Raw genomic sequence first — 17,211 nt, 5'->3', positions numbered from 1 at the left:
TGTAGATTAAATAGAGGCAAAGATGGCAGCTTCCTTGGCTGAAAACAATAGGGGGGTTTACTTACACTTTAAGAGAAGACAAGGTAGCAGGCTTTCAAAACTTGAACTGAAGGCTGCTGCTGAATAGCCCAGGAAACGACACAAACTAGAAGTGGCGATCACCTACTGAGAACACCAGAAGCCACCGGCGAGGTGGATGGAGATATGTAGTAGTCATTCCTGATAGCCACTGACATCAGGAAGTCCCCAGCCACTGACACCAGGAAGTCCCCAGCCACTGACACCAGGAAGTCCCCAGCCACTGACACCAGGAAGTCCCCAGCCACTGACACCAGGAAGTCCCCAGCCACTGACACCAGGAAGTCCCCAGCCACTGACACCAGGAAGTCCCTCTCCTTCATATCTGGCACAGGTGTGTAGACCCCTGGACAGCAGCCTTTTCAGAGCTGCAAAGAAAATTACCAATTTTTTTATGGCTCTGTAGATAACCTAAAAGGCATAAATGCACAGAGGTGAAAAGCAGAAGAACTCCTGATTGTAACCCAGTCTGACTGCCTGATCCAGACAACCCTGAAGGCCAATAGATGTGCCCTTTCTGCACAAGTAGGGGTTGCCCTTCATTGTGAAGAGGCCTTGCTTTCAGAACTGGAGCTCTTTGGTGTCCAGTTCCTATTCTGCTTACGAAAGGAACCCTTCTTGGATTCCAAAAAGTAGCATGGATTTCTGACCCGTTGCAATCATCTTCTTAAAGTGGAGGTTCACCCTAAAAACGATTTTTTTACATTAAAAAGTACAATAGTAAGTACATTTCATTTCGGCAGGTTTTTTTTTTTTTTTTGCTCTGTACTTACCTTTATATCCGGATTTTGTCCAGGGCTTCCGCGTTCTGATGACTCCGGGACTGGGCGTTGCTATCCCAGCCTTAGGGTTCCGATGACTGCGGGACTGGGCGTTCCTATCCTTCCGTTCGAAGATTGACGGCTTGTGAAACAGGTGACCTGTCGCACAACGCGCGTCACCAGATTTCCGAAAATACCCGAGCTAAGAGTCGGCACTATACGGCGCCTGCGCCCGCCATGTTGAGCTGACTGCGCAGGCGCCGTATAGTGCCGACTCGCAGCTCGGCTCTTTCCCGACGCCTGGTGACGAGCGTTGTGCGACAGGTCACCTGTTTCACAAGACGTCAATCATCGTACGGAAGGATAGGAATGCCCAGTCCCGCAGTCATCGGAACCCGGAAGCCCTGGACAACATCAGGATATAAAGGTATGTACCAAGAAAAAAAAAAAAAAATGCCGAAATATATTGTCCTTAATATGCTGTATCTGCTAGATGCAATTAATTTGTTTCTTTTTGGGTGAACCCCCGCTTTAAGGGGTGAAAGTGCCTGACTAAGGGGTCCTGTGCATCTCCGAAACGTTGCACTCTCCTCATGTTGTGATCATGCAATAAATTATCCGTTTGGACGCCATTTATGTCGTTCCATGGTGTGCTGGCAAATATCTTTATCAGGAAGCAGGGGGAGTCGGCACTGCACTGGGTGATTAGGGTGTGCCCAGGCACACCCATTACCTACAGTATAATACAGGTTTGCTTTTGGGTTTACTGCTTAATTTCAAGGTTGCTACACATAAAAAAATAAATAAAAAAATCTAGTTTAACAGAGCAGAAGGATGCAACATTTGTTTCATTTTTACAATGTTCCACAATTTAATCACATTACGTACTGCAAGCTGTAAATATAATTTAATGAAAGGTTACCAAAGACCTGAAAATAACATGTCAAGGTCTCCTCCAGGTGTAAAAAAAAAAAAAAAAAAAAAAAAACACTTTGAGAAAGGCCGGCCTACACATTGTAGTTCCACATCTTGTTCAGTAACTTTGTGTACACGTCCGGCCGCCTATTCTTTTCTATGGATAAGCAAGCAAAGTGCAGCCTTACCTTCACAAGTGCTTCATATATTCTATGACCGACATCGTCCACATTTCTTCCCAACTTCTGGGAGAGAGAACTCAATATAGGATCCTCTTTAGGTAGTAAAGGCGATGAAAGGTTCTTCCTTTCTTGAATGCCCTAAAAAGAGTCAGCATGGATTAATGAGACGTCCATATAACAAACGACAACCACAACCAACCAACCAACCACCGCCCCCAACAACAACAACCACCACCACCACCAACCAACAATCACCACCACCAACCAACAACCACCACCACCACCAACCAACAACCACCACCACCAACCAACAACCACCAACCACCCAACAACCACCCAACAACCACCACCACCACCCAACACCACCACCACCACCCAACACCACCACCACAACCCCCCGTAGCTCAGGCGCGCTGGGAGCAGAAGCACATTACAGGGGGGGCGGGGCATACGTGGCATCTTTGGTTACTAGGAGGGTGGCACTCGGAGAGCATTTCTGGGAGTACAAGGTATGATTGTTAGTGGAGCCTAGTAATCAGAACCCGCTACATGCGCTCCACCCATGGACACAGACAAGGAGGAGGGAGGGGAGCACTTTGGAGCTTCGGCGCCCCCACCTCTGCGACGCCTGGGTGCGGAGCACCCCACGCACCCTGCCTAGGATCGGCCCTGGCATCTCAAGACCCATTCACACTTTGCAAAGCGGAAACTTACTTTTTTTTTACTGCAAATAGGCTTGGAACACGCTACACGCACCCAAAAGGCTCTAGAACAGCGATGGAGAACCTCGTCGCCCCAGAAGATGTCTTGGAACTACATTTCCCATGATGCTCATGCACTGTGCAGTGTAGTTGGGCATCATGGGAAATGTAGTTCCAAAACATCTGGGGTGCCAAGGTTCACCGTCACTGCTCTAGAACCTTTCTTTTGGGCGTGGAGCGTGTTTTTTTCAGAACGGGGGTTTGCCCCAAAATGCATCCAACAGCATTTGGGGTGTCATTAAAAAGAGAAAGATTGCCAAAGCCGTTCTGGCCTTTACTCTACGGATCACAGGGGTGCACGTCATTCTGCACTCCTGTGTTCCATTTTCAGCTGTTCCAGGCTCTGGAAAGATCCAAACTTTAACCCCTTCACGCCCAAGGCTAAAACTAATCTAAACGCCCAAGCACAATTTTGCAAATTTGACATGCGTTATTAACCACTTAAGACCCGGACCTTAAGTGTCTTAATCGTTTTTGCGATTCGGCACTGCATCGCTTTAACTGACAATTGCGCGGTCGTGCGACGTGGCTCCCAAACAAAATTGGCGTCCTTTTTTCCCCCACAAATAGAACTTTCTTTTGGTGGTATTTGATCACCTCTGCGGTTTTTATTTTTTGCGCTATAAACAAAAATAGAGCGACAATTTTGAAAAAAAAAAAAAAATCAATATTTTTTACTTTTTGCTATAATAAATATCCCCCAAAAATATATATTAAAAAAAATGTCCTCAGTTTAGGCCGATACGTATTCTTCTACATATTTTTGGTAAAAAAAAAAAAAAAAATGGCAATAAGCGCTTATCGATTGGTTTGCGCAAAATGTATAGCGTTTACAAAATAGGGGATAGTTTTATTGCATTTTTATAAAAAAAAATTTTTTTTACTACTAATGGCGGCGATCAGCGATTTTGTTTCGTGACTGACATTATGGCGGACATATCGGACAATTTTGACACATTTTTGGGACCATTGTAATTTTCACAGCAAAAAATGCATTGTTTATTGTAAAAATGACAATTGCAGTTTGGGAGTTAACCACAAGGGGGCGCTGAAGGGGTTAAGTGTGACCTCATCTGTGTTTCTAACTGTAGGGGGGGCGGGGCTGGACATGTGACGTCATTGATCGCGTTTCCCTATAGCAGGGAACACACGATCAATGACAGCGCCACAGTGAAGAACGGGGAAGGTGTGTTTACACGCGGCTCTCCCCGTTCTTCAGCTCCGGGGACCGATCGCGGGACTCCAGCGGCGATCGGGTCCCGCGGAGCTTCGGACCACGTCGTGGGCGCGCGACCGGGCACTTAAAGAGTACGTACCTGTACATGCCTGTGCCCAGCCTTGCCATTCTGCCGACGTATATCTGCAGGAAGCGGTCCTTAAGTGGTTGAAACTCTACATATCGTGACAACTACAGGTGGTATATACTGTGCTGGCGTGCTTCCAGCACATAAAGGGAGATACGCAACTATGTGGCTCTATGGGGAAAAAAAAGCCTAGTCTAGTGGGGCCGCATATTTACGTATGGTCAGTGTGAAGGGATTCATGTCAGGAGCCACAAAAGGTGTCTGAACCGGAAGCAGACTCCGCCTCCATCGAGCTGCAGAGAGGTTGGGTCAGCCCCTCCCGTTCCCTCTACAGCCCGATTCTTTAATGACCGCTGGAGGGGCAGAGCAGAGGGCCAAAGACTGACAGTCACTGCTAGGAGGGGAGCACTGACTGATCAGCTGTCTTTGATCGCTCAGTTCTCACAGCAGAGCTGGCAGGGGACAGGTGCATTGGATCAATGCTGCATCTACCGAGGAGAGTATAAAGTGTCCCTCCCCCCTTTATTTAAACCCCATACTACTCTTTTAATGATTATTTGAACCACAAATAAGATGTGCACGTTTCGTCAGACGTTTAGGAACGATCTACACGTTTCGTCAGACGTTTAGGAACGATCTACACGTTTCGTCAGACGTTTAGGAACGATCTACACGTTTCGTCAGACGTTTAGGAACGATCTACACGTTTCGTCAGACGTTTAGGAACGATCTACACGTTTCGTCAGACGTTTAGGAACGATCTACACGTTTCGTCAGACGTTTAGGAACGATCTACACGTTTCGTCAGACGTTTAGGAACGATCTACACGTTTCGTCAGACGTTTAGGAACGATCTACACGTTTCGTCAGACGTTTAGGAACGATCTACACGTTTCGTCAGACGTTTAGGAACGATCTACACGTTTCGTCAGACGTTCAGGAACGATCTACACGTTTCGTCAGACGTTCAGGAACGATCTACACGTTTCGTCAGACGTTCAGGAGAGATCTACAACAAATGTGCATACCCTCAGGTGCTGAAAGGCGTGGATGCTGAATGGAAGCTCTGTGATACTGGTGCAATCTGGTTGATCCAGATCGGGAGGTAAATGACTATGTACATCCACATAATCTTCTGGGCTGCAAATAAAAAACACAAAGTGATTATTATCAGTTCTCATAAATTCTCAGGATATCTATACAGAAAATCATTTTGCCGACAACCAATAAGATAAAATGGTATCGTGTATCAAATTTTAAAGCGGAACTTAACTCAATCAACATATTTTAATCCCCATGCTGCTAGCATTAGTAAATAGACAAGAAGGTATATTTTATTTTCTTGTTTTTCACATCTTCAGTTACTTCTTGGTTTCCAGACCGAGCCAAATAATGTCATAGGAAATTCAGGAGTCTTCTAAGCTAAGCACACCCTCTCCTACATGGCGATTGATGCTGGAGCTACCACAGGAGGACATTACCACCCACTTCAGCCCCGGACCATTTGGCTGGCCAAAGACCAGGTCACTTTTTGCGATTCGGCACTGCGTTGCTTTAACCAACTATTGCGTGGTCGTGCAACGTGGCTCCCAAACAAAATTTACATCCTTTCCCCCCCACCCCCACAAATAGAGCTTTATTTTGGTGGTATTTGATCACCTCTGCGGTTTTAATTTTTTGCGCTAAAAACAAAAATAGGAGCGACAATTAAAAAAAAAAAAAAAAAAAAAAGCAATTTTTTTTGCTATAATTATCCCCCCCCCCCCAATAAATAAATAAATCCACAATAAGCGTATATTGATTGGTTTGCGCAAAAGTTATAGCGTCTACAAAATAGGGGATAGTTATGTCATTTTTATTAATACTTTTTTTTTTTACACTAGTAATGGCGGCGATCAGCGATTTTTATCGTGACTGCGACATTATGGTGGACACAGCGGACACTTGACGCCATTTTGGGACCATTGTCATTTATACAGCGATCATTAGTATTGCACCGATTACTGTAAAAATGACACTGGCAGGGAAGGGGTTAACCAGTAGGGGACTCTGAAGGGGTTAAGTGTGTCTTAGGGATGTGTTCTAACTGGGGGGGGGGCGCTACATGTGACATGACACTGATCACCGCTCCAGAAATGCCTTGCATTTCCCCGTTCTTCCTCTCTGTGAGACGATTGCGGGTATCCCCGTGGTCGGACTCACGAAGCGTGCTCGCAATGCCGTCTCTTAGGCTGCATTCACATCTAGGCGGACGAAATCGCGGCGTTTTGTGGCCGCAAATCGCGGTAAAAATAGCGGCGTTTTGTACCGCGATTTGCGGCGACAAAACGCCGGTATTGTCCGCCTAGATGTGCCCCAAGATGATTCCCATCTACTAGCCGAACGCTCGAAGACGCCTGAAAAAAAGGTCCGGGACCTTTTTTCACGCGACAGGCGTTCGGCGTGGAGATGTGAACCATCTCCATAGAGGGACATCTGTTTTCAGCCCTCTGGCGGCAGCGGCGTAGCGCTACAGGCGTAAAAACGCCTAGATGTGAATGCAGCCTTAAAGGGGATGTACCTGTACGCCCATTTCCCCTGCCGTGCCATTGTGTCTACGTATATTATCGGCAAGTGGTTAATCAACTTGGGTACAATCGGCCTGCTCATACATGATTTAAACCGATGGCAGTGATGGAGAACCTTGGCACCCCAGAAGTTTTGGAACTACATTTCCCATGATGCTCTAGTACACATGTCAGTGATACTAATAATAAAAAGAATTAGCCTAATTTGAAAATAGGAATTTTAGAATCATCCACCACAATCCCCCCTTAAAATGACTATTTTATCAGTACTGTCACTTCCAAAACATCAGGAGTGCCAAGGTTGGCCATCACTGGTCTATGGCAAGCCTTAGTGATGACTTGGAATTTATGAACAGATACGCTGTGGCGCTAACCATGCTAGTTATCCAACGTATCCTTGTGTCCCCAAGGCCTTGCCCTGTACCCAAACTAGGATTAAGCCTAGTTCACACTATTTAAACTTGTAAATCAATTTCATACTCAACATGAATGCACAGGCTGCCAGCAATGACGGGCAGAGACATAAAAAAATAAAAATTACCTGATATTTTTGTCCTCCAGTGGCATATAAGTCCCATCATATAAGTCCATGTCACCCAGAGGCACTTTGGCTAAAACACAATCAGGGTCATCCTTGTAGTGTCTCTGCTCCAACCCCGTGTCCCGATCTTCATTCTCCTCTATATGAATCTTCTGAGCAACTAAGTGTTTCTGTGACAGGAAAACAACGAGGAGGTAAAAGTAACAAGATCTGTAATCCAAAGACATACAAACAAGAGATGGCATCAAACGGGCGTATAATCACCTCTAGCTCCTTGAGGTAGCCAACTGTGGTCTCCTGTCTCATCAAAATCACCAAATCGTGAGGATGCTTCAAGTTCATTGGTGAATCCACCTGCAAAACAAGACCTTATTAGGGCGATGTCATCAACCACGTCAGCCTCGGAAGGTTTTACCCCCCTTCATGACCAGCCATTTTTTCAGCACTGCACCACGTTCGCCACTTGTCTACCAGGCATTTTCACCCTCTTCCTGCCTAGGCCAATTCTCAGCTTTCAGCGCTGTCCCACTTTGAATGGCACAGATAGAGGTTTTGGTGGTATTTGATCACCAGAAAGAAAGAAAAGAAAGAAAAGAAAGAAATAAAGAAGGGTTGTCCCGATACCACTTTTTTAGGACCGAGTACAAGTACCGATACTTTTTTTCATGTACTCGCCGATACCGATTAGCCTTGTGTCCCCAAATGCAGCCTAGTGTTGGTCCCCAGTGGCCTACCTGTGTAGGCAAAGAGAAAGCCCCCCGCCACCGCCGTCTAGTTGATCCATGGCGCGGGGAACAGAACAGCTTTCATTTCAATAGCTGTGCGTTCTCCGCCGCGCGTCGTCATATATAGGCCCTCCCTTTCCGGGCACTTTGATAGACAGATCACCCGTCCAATCCTGGGACGGATGATCTGTCTATCAAAGTGCCCGGACAAGGGGCTATATATGACGATGTGCGGCGGGGAACACACAGCTATTGAAATGAAAGCTGTCCTGCTCTCTGCCCGCTCTCTGCCCCCCCTCTATGCCCGCTCGTCACTCCCCAAAAAAAGTATCGGGTGAAGCATCGGGAGCATTTGCGCGAGTACAAGTACTTGCGCAAATGCTCAGTATCTGTCCCCGTACTGATACTAGTATCGGTACAACCCTAAAAAAAAGACAAAATAAATAAAAACGGGTTAGGGATTTGGCCTTGGCACCAAAAGAACCCCAAATTTTCCACTTCTTAATAAGTGATTGAACAGTACTTGTGAAGAAATGTGATAGTCATAAGAATGCCCGTTTTCTATACTATAAAGTCTATATTTTACTTTGTATATTTAAACTGCTTTTATGGACTTCCTTAATCAAAACGGCCACTAGTAGCACTCCCTCCCATCGAGACAAGAATGTAGCTGAAAGTTGGCACCTACCCCCTGCTGCCCACGCACTGGGAGGTATAAAGGAAATACAGAGGATGAGCACAACCAAACTTCGGACATCAAGTTTCTACATTCTTCTTCGTATTTCAGCCAAGATGTGTCTTTTAGGACCATCACATTTGCATAGTAGTGACATATACTCTATTGTTCTGTGTGTAAAGAGCTGAGCACTGGCTTGCAATAAACCAGAGATAAGGAAGTGGATGAACTGAACAGACGCCCAGTGCGATTGCTTCCGACATGCACTCATCTCCACACTTTACAATTAGAAGCAGCAGCAGATATTCAGCTTGAGCTCGATTGCAGCGCTGAACCATTACATACTGACTGGCATATTCAAGGCTTTGGATATCTTTTTAGACCCTTTTCCATCTTTGTAAAGTTTCATTACCTTGTTACGCAGGTCTTTTGAAGGTTTTTTTTTTAACCTCCTCATGGCTCAGTGTCTAGCATGCTCAGTGCATCCATGCAAGAGCCAACAAACTCATTGACTAATTATACACAGACACGAATGCCCCTTTCACACGGGGCAGTGGAGGTGCGGTGGCGTTATAGCGGCGCAATTTTTAGCGCCGATATACCATTGTATTTACTGCGATATTCGGCCGCTAGCGGTGCGCTTTTAACCCCCGCTAGCAGCCGAAAAAGGGTTAATACTGCCGGCAAAGCGCCTTCTTCTGAGCCTTATTAAGTTTCAGCCTATACTCTGACCCCCTTTGAGGGCCTTTGTAGAGCCAGACCCCACTCACCGGGCGTAATATCGCCGATATATTCGGCTGTGATATCCTCAAAGAGACCCCCACTGAGGCCTTACCACCTCCAGTGGGAGAAGGAGTTGGGGAAGCGGCTAGACCCTGAGGACTGGCGGGTGATGACACTAACCTTGTCCAAGAGCTCACGTAATGTGTTGATTTTGGAAAACGCCTACAAAGTATTGTACAGGTGGTACTACACGCCGGCGAGGTTGGCTCGCTTCATTCCAAATTATTCCTAGCTCTGTTTTAGGGGGTGCTCCCAGGAGGGCTCCATGGCGCATATTTGGTGGTCCTGCGCGCGGGCGTGCAGACTGTGGATTAGGGTATACACTCTCCTTCGTAATCTATTTCAGATTAACATTAAAAGGGACCCTTATGTAGCACTCCTTGGTAAACCCATCGTGGAATTACTGCGTCCAGAGAGGCAACTGGCCCAGCATCTCTTTACTGCAGCTCGGCTGACGATTGCGAGAGCATGGAAAACCTTCACACTTAGCTTTGAGGTAGTCAAACACCGCCTGAACGATGTCATGGTTAATAAGAAACTAATGGCAGTTCTTTCTGATACGCACGACAAATTTCTCAGGGTTTGGCAGCCTTGGATCACATACTACCACCCTTCTAGGTTTGACACTGCATTACTGTCAATGTAGGTCTCCTCTCGCGCACACACCCCGTGGACCTTCTACCCCCTCTTTTTTTTCTTCTTTCTCCCCCATTTCACCTTCCATTCTTTCTCGCTCTACTCCACTTTCCTTCTCCAACTCTTCACGGTCTCTTCTCTGGCTGTTATCTCTTTGTACTCTTTCTAGAGGATGCTAACCTTTAGGGGTTTTTTTTCCCTCTGTTGTTGTAAATTGCACACGTTCTACAGGTTTACAGACAGCCGGGCGATGCCCGGGTTCTAGGTCATCTTGATCTACAGATTTTTTTTTCCCTCTCTCATCTCCCTTTTCAATTGAGTATAGCATAAGATCTTGCTTCCGGTATGTTGACAGAGGGTCTCACCAAGGAGTCAGAGGTGCCAGAAGCCAAGAGATGGAGGGTCTCACATATGGTTCAGAGGTGCCAGAAGCCAAGAGATGAAGGGTATCACCGAGGAGCCAGAAGCCAAGAGATGGAGGGTCTCACCGAGTGGTTAGGTGCCCCAGCTAGAAGCCAAGAGATGGAGGGTCTCACATATGGTTCAGAGGCGCCCCAGCCAGAAGCCAAGAGATGAAGGGTATCACCGAGGAGTCAGAGGTGCCAGAAGCCAAGAGATGGGGGGTCTCACATATGGTTCAGAGGCACCCAAGCCAGAAGCCAAGAGACGGAGGGTATCACCGAGGAGTCAGAGGTGCCAGAAGCCAAGAGATGGAGGGTCTCACATATGGTTCAGAAGTGCCAGAAGCCAAGAGACGGAGGGTCTCACCAAGGAGACAGAGGTGCCAGAAGCCAAGAGATGGAGGGTATCACCGAGGAGACAGAGGTGCCAGAAGCCAAGAGATGGAGGGTCTCACCGAGGAGTCAGAGGTGCCAGAAGCCAAGAGATGGAGGGTCTCACATATGGTTCAGAGGTGCCAGAAGCCAAGAGATGAAGGGTATCACCGAGGAGCCAGAAGCCAAGAGATGGAGGGTCTCACCGAGTGGTTAGGTGCCCCAGCTAGAAGCCAAGAGATGGAGGGTCTCACATATGGTTCAGAGGCGCCCCAGCCAGAAGCCAAGAGATGAAGGGTATCACCGAGGAGTCAGAGGTGCCAGAAGCCAAGAGATGGGGGGTCTCACATATGGTTCAGAGGCACCCAAGCCAGAAGCCAAGAGACGGAGGGTATCACCGAGGAGTCAGAGGTGCCAGAAGCCAAGAGATGGAGGGTCTCACATATGGTTCAGAAGTGCCAGAAGCCAAGAGACGGAGGGTCTCACCAAGGAGACAGAGGTGCCAGAAGCCAAGAGATGGAGGGTATCACCGAGGAGACAGAGGTGCCAGAAGCCAAGAGATGGAGGGTCTCACCGAGGAGTCAGAGGTGCCAGAAGCCAAGAGATGGAGGGTCTCACATATGGTTCAGAGGTGCCAGAAGCCAAGAGATGAAGGGTATCACCGAGGAGCCAGAAGCCAAGAGATGGAGGGTCTCACCGAGTGGTTAGGTGCCCCAGCTAGAAGCCAAGAGATGGAGGGTCTCACATATGGTTCAGAGGCGCCCCAGCCAGAAGCCAAGAGATGAAGGGTATCACCGAGGAGTCAGAGGTGCCAGAAGCCAAGAGATGGGGGGTCTCACATATGGTTCAGAGGCACCCAAGCCAGAAGCCAAGAGACGGAGGGTATCACCGAGGAGTCAGAGGTGCCAGAAGCCAAGAGATGGAGGGTCTCACATATGGTTCAGAAGTGCCAGAAGCCAAGAGACGGAGGGTATCACCGAGGAGTCAGAGGTGCCAGAAGCCAAGAGATGGAGGGTCTCACCGAGGAGACAGAGGTGCCAGAAGCCAAGAGATGGAGGGTCTCACCGAGGAGTCAGAGGTGCCAGAAGCCAAGAGATGGAGGGTCTCACCGAGGAGTCAGAGGTGCCAGAAGCCAAGAGATGAAGGGTCTCACAGAGGGTTCAGAGGTGCCAGAAGCCAAGAGATGAAGGGTCTCACAGAGGGTTCAGAGGTGCCAGAAGCCAAGAGACAGAGGGTTCTCACCAAGGAGACAGAGGTGCCAGAAGAGAAGAGATGGAGGGTCTCACCGAGTGGTTAGAGGTGCCTCAGCCAGAAGACGGGAGGTCTCGTTCCACGGCTCCTATTGGGGTGTTCAGAGAACCCAATCAGGTGGCGGGCTGTGCAGCAGAATGGTGCGACTAAAGGCCAGAGAGCCAAGTACGCCGGAGAGATGGACAACACAGTCAGAGACCAGCACGAGGTGCAGTGTGGTACTGCAGATAAAGCTGAGTGAGCTTATGAGCCAGGTGGTTTGGCATTTTCCAGTGTTTGTATTCTGCTGAAGCCGGAGGACCAGTTGGACTGTTATTTTGCCTTCTGCCATTTTAATAAAAGATGGCCAACAGGCCAGCAAATATATTTCCTTTCCGCTGTGAGATTCACTGCATAAAAAGCATCGACCACGAGAGCGAACCGCCGCCGCCCCCCCATGTCACAACGATCGATTGTACATCACAATCTACCTCAGAGATACAACATAGAAGCTGGTAAGATACAGGGAACCAAATTGACACATATTTACTCAAAGCAAACATTTGTGAACCAATCCTGGAAAAATCTGACCTTCAGACCGGGATCAAGAAAATATTTACAAAAAAAGAAAAAAAGAAGATTTCTATAGTTACAATGGTCCAAACTGGAACAGTGCAACTATGTAGAAATACCTATAGCTAGATCATTTATTTAAACACTTCTGGACTAAACTTTTTTTGACACAAAAATCAGTAATTGCTTAGAACCCTCATACATTTTAAAAAATAATAATAATAATAATAATAATAATATATATTAATTTATTATTATATTAATATTTAATTAATATATTATTATTTATTATTATTACACAAAAATCAGTAATTACTTAGAACCCTCATACATTCTAAAAAATAATAATATGATATATATTAATTTATTATTATTATATTAAAGCGGTGGTTCCCCCTTAAAAACAACTTTTTTTTATTCCACTGCCCCCCCACATTCCATCACGATTAAGGCACATATTTTTTTTTTCCTGCTGTACATACCTTAGTACAGCATATTCACCCGTGCATCCGGGTTGCGAGTCCCGCGGGAGTGGGCGTTCCTCACATGCTGTTGATTGACGTTTTGCCCAAAAACGAGCTCTCCCCCCGTCGCGTAAGCCGCGTCACGGTTGGCGAAAGGAGGCGAGTCGGCGCTATACTGCGCATGCGCATCGCCGTTCGGCTCCTTTCGCCAATCGTGACGCGGCTTACGCGACGGGGGGAGAGCTCGTTTTTGGGCAAAACGTCAATCAACAGCATGTGAGGAACGCCCACTCCCGCGGGACTCGCAACCCGGATGCACGGGTGAAGATGCTGTAGTAAGGTATGTACAGCAGGAAAAAAAAAATATGTGCCTTAATCGTGATGGAATGTGGGGGGGCAGTGGAATAAAAAAAAGTTGTTTTTAAGGGGGAACCACCGCTTTAATATTTATAATATTATTATTAATTAATAAATAATAAATCATTTAATAAAAATAAATAATAATATAATATACAATATATACTCGAGTATAAGCCGAGGCACCTAATTTTACCACAAAAAAAAAAAAAAAAACTGTGAAAACGTATTGACTCGAGTATAAGCCTAGGGTGTCCATGTGCATGCCTCACTGTGCCCATGACTAGACTGACGTTTAACACGGGAGGGAGTCTATGGAAGGGGTGACCGGCTTTGAAAAATCGGTGCTCCCCAGCCGAAGGTTCCCCAGACAACAAACTTTGCACACTTGTAGAGGAGAAATGGGGCTACATGTGTGCCAAGTTCCGGATCCAGGGGACTTACGACCGGCCGGTACCCAGTCCCCAAATTCACCGGAGAAATTACCATTTAACATGGGAGTCTATGGAAGGGGTGCCCAGCTTTGAAAACTCTGTGTTTCCCGGCCGTAGGTCCCCCAGACATCAAACTTTGCACACTTGTAGAGGAAGAGTGGGGCTACATGTGTGCCAAGTTTGGGGGTCCGGGAGACCTATGGCCGGCCGGTACCGGGTCCCCAAATTCCAGAAGATCAGGAGCAAAAAGGTGACTCGGGTATAAGCCGAGGGGGGCATTTTCAGCACAAAAAAAAAAAAAAGCGCTGAAAAACTCGGCTTATACTCGAGTATATACGGTAATAATAAACTTTAAATAATAGATATCATTTTTTACCAAAGACTCTGGAGAATAAAAATGGCGGTCGTTTTATATCACACTGAATTTGCGCAGCGGTCTTTCAAACGCTTTTTTTTGGGGGGGGCTGTTTTTTTATTTTAAAAAATATATATTTTTTTTTTATTTAAAAAAAATATTATTTTTTTTTATTTAAAAAAATATATATTTTTTTTTATTAAAATTTTTTTTTTTTTTTTTATTAAAAAAAAATATATATTTTTTTTATTAAAAAAAAAAATAAGAAATCAGTAAAGTTAGCCCTTTTTTTTTTAAAGCATATTGTGAAAGATGAAGTTACGCCGAGTAAATAGATACCCAACACGTTACGCTTTAAAACTGCACGCATTTGTGGAATGGTGACAAATTACGGTACTTAATAATCTCCATAGGCGATGTTTAAATTTTTTTAAGAGTTACAGAGGAGGTATAGGGCTAGAATTATTGCTCTCGCTCTGACGATACCGCACATGTGCGATTTGAACAGCGTTTACGTATGCGTTTTCTTTGGTGCGTGAGCACGGGCGGCACTTTAAAAAAAAAAAACTTTTTTACACTGTCTCTTTAAAAAATAAAATCTGATCACATTTATTCCTGTCGCAAGGAGTGTAAACATCCCCTGTGACCGCAATAGGCGGCGACAGGTACTCTTTATGGAGGGATCTAAAATACCCCAAATCTCTCCTCTGCACTTAAAAAGTATTAAAAAAATAAATAAAATAAAAAAAAAAAACGCCAAAATTGGTGCTTCGGAATACTAGGGATTTTCTAAAATCTGCGCCATTGGACGACACAAAGGGAATAAATGCCATCTCCTAAAAATAAAAAGGACCTCAAACGGTACACAGAAAACACCAGCTAGACACATAGGGGGACAAAAAAAAAACGGCGCCTTTAACACCCACACAACCCCACATACGCACAGTGGCCAACCTGTCATAGAAAGCTCCTGGTGGGACAGGATCATGCGACAGCCAATCATGCGATTGGACAGCCCTTCCCACGCCCCCTTCAGGAGTCTGACAACAAGAGTCTCCAGCACCCAATAGGAGGCGTCCTTCAGAATCCCTCCAACCGGACATCAGCAACTATCACTACACCCAATTCAGATCTACTGACCTCCTCCTCTCAGCCAACCCCCCCCCCTTCTCCTCCCAGGTGTCCCCAACTCCTTTTCCCTTTCAAGTGACCCCCTCTCTCAGGTGTTCCTACTTCCTCTCAGGTGCCCGCCCCCCTCCGTGTCACTCAAATGTCCCCCTCCCTCCCAAGTGAAACCCCCTCTCTCTGGTGTCCACCCTCCGTTTCTCTCTCAGGTGTCCCTACTTTACCTCTCTCATGTGTCCCCCACTTCTTTTTACTCGGGAGACCCCTCCATTATTATTATTACCTTATTCCCCCCCCCCTCCACTCAAGAAGTGACCCCTCTTTTCACAATCAGGCTACACCTCTTTCAGGTGACACCCCCCCCCTCTCAGGTGTCCCTTTTCCCTCTCCTGTGCCCCCCTTTTCCTCTTAGGTGACCCCTCCTATTTTCCCTCAAGTGTCACCCCTTCTTTCAGGTGTCCCCCACTTCTACTCAAGTGATCTCTCTCTCTCTTCTCAGATGACCTCCCCTCTTGGGTGTCGCCCTTCTCCTTTCAGATTTCACCCCCCTTTCAGGTGTCCCCCCTTCTTTCTGATGTCCCCCCTCTCTCAGATGGCCCCCCACTCTCCTCTCGTGTCCCCCCCCACTCTCCTCTCATGTGTCCCCCCCCCCAACTCTCCTCTCGGGTGTCCCCCTTCTCCTTTCAGATGTCACCCCCCTCTCCTCTCGGGTGTCACCCTCCTCTCCTCTGTCCGCCTTCTTTCAGATGTCACCCCCCTTCCAGGTCCCGCCCCTCTCCTCTCTGGTGTCCCGCTTCTCCTTTCAGATGTCACCCCCGTTTCCTCTCGGGTGTCCCCCCTCTCATGTGTTCCCCTTCTCCTTTCAGATGTCCCCCCCCTCTTTTCGGGTGTTCCCCCTTTCCTTTCAGGTGTCCCCCTTATCCTTTCTGATGTCACCCCCCCCTTTCAGATGTCACCCCCCTTTCATGTGTCCCCCCTCCTTTCATGTGTCCCCCCTCCTTTTAGGTGTCACCCTTCTCCTTTCAGATTTCACCCCCTCTCCTTTAGTGGTGTCCCCCCTCTCCTCTCTGGTGTCCCCCTTATCCTTTCCGATGTCACCCCCCCCTTTCCTCCTCAGGTGTCCCCCCCCTCTCCTGTGTCCCCCTTCTCCTTTCCGATGTCACCCCCCCCTTTCCTCCTCAGGTGTCCCCCCCCTCTCCTGTGTCCCCCTTCTCCTTTCCGATGTCACCCCCCCTTTCCTCCTCAGGTGTCCCCCCCCTCTCCTGTGTCACCCTTCTCCTTTCTGATGTCACCCCCCCTTCTTTAGGGGTGTCCCCCCCTCACCTCTCGGGTATCCCCCTTTCCTCTCAGGTCTCCCCCCTTTCCCCACCTGTGTCCCCCCTTCTTTTCAGATGTCACCCCCTTTCGGGTGTCCCCCCCTCTCCTCTCGGGTGTCCCCCCTTTCCTGTGTTCCCCCTATCCTTTAGGGTGTCCCCCCCCTCTCTTCTCTCAGGTGCTCCCCCTCTTCTTTCCAGTGTCACCCCCCCTCCTCTCAGGTGTCTCCCCCACCCCCTTTTTCCTCAAGTATCCCCCTCTCCTCCTTTCAGATGCCCCTACTTTATCTCAGGTGTCCCCCTTCTTTCTCTAGTGACTTCCCTCCCCCTGTCACGTGTCCCCCAATCTCAGGATTCCCTCCCCCTGTCAGGTGTCACCTCACCTGCTGCTGGATCTTGCCGTCCTCTGTCACCACCCAGTGTGTTGTGGCCCCGGAGGGACACACCTGGCACAGCAGGCAGAGCACCCCGAGCAGAGAGACCCCCATCCGGGGGATCCGGGCGGTGCCAGTCAGGGCTCCGGTCTCGGGGGGGCTGTACGGCCCGCTCCTGCTCTCCGCCATGTTTCCCGCTGACATCACACGCTCGGACGCGCACAGGAAGAGGAAGCGCCCGCCGCCATCTTGGTAGAGGCAAAGTCCACTCCAACACCGGGGGG

The 17,211-nt window shown here is 47.7% G+C and overlaps 1 protein-coding gene across 1 annotated transcript in view; it reads right to left on the bottom strand.

Moving 5' to 3' along the window:
• LOC120917032 (tetratricopeptide repeat protein 17-like) overlaps positions 1 to 17,211 on the bottom strand; it is a 79,640-nt gene extending 62,429 nt beyond the window's left edge. Inside the window, 5 exon segments of the mRNA XM_040328020.1 lie at positions 1,943 to 2,074; positions 5,030 to 5,141; positions 7,110 to 7,279; positions 7,374 to 7,463; positions 16,937 to 17,211. Coding sequence (XP_040183954.1) covers positions 1,943 to 2,074; positions 5,030 to 5,141; positions 7,110 to 7,279; positions 7,374 to 7,463; positions 16,937 to 17,131 — 699 coding nt within the window. The 5' untranslated portion in view covers positions 17,132 to 17,211.

This window comes from Rana temporaria, chromosome 11 (genome assembly GCF_905171775.1).
Source record: "Rana temporaria chromosome 11, aRanTem1.1, whole genome shotgun sequence".
Lineage (NCBI taxonomy): Eukaryota > Metazoa > Chordata > Amphibia > Anura > Ranidae > Rana > Rana temporaria.
Note: the sequence above shows the minus strand (reverse complement) of the source record. Positions and strands in the feature narration are given on the sequence as shown.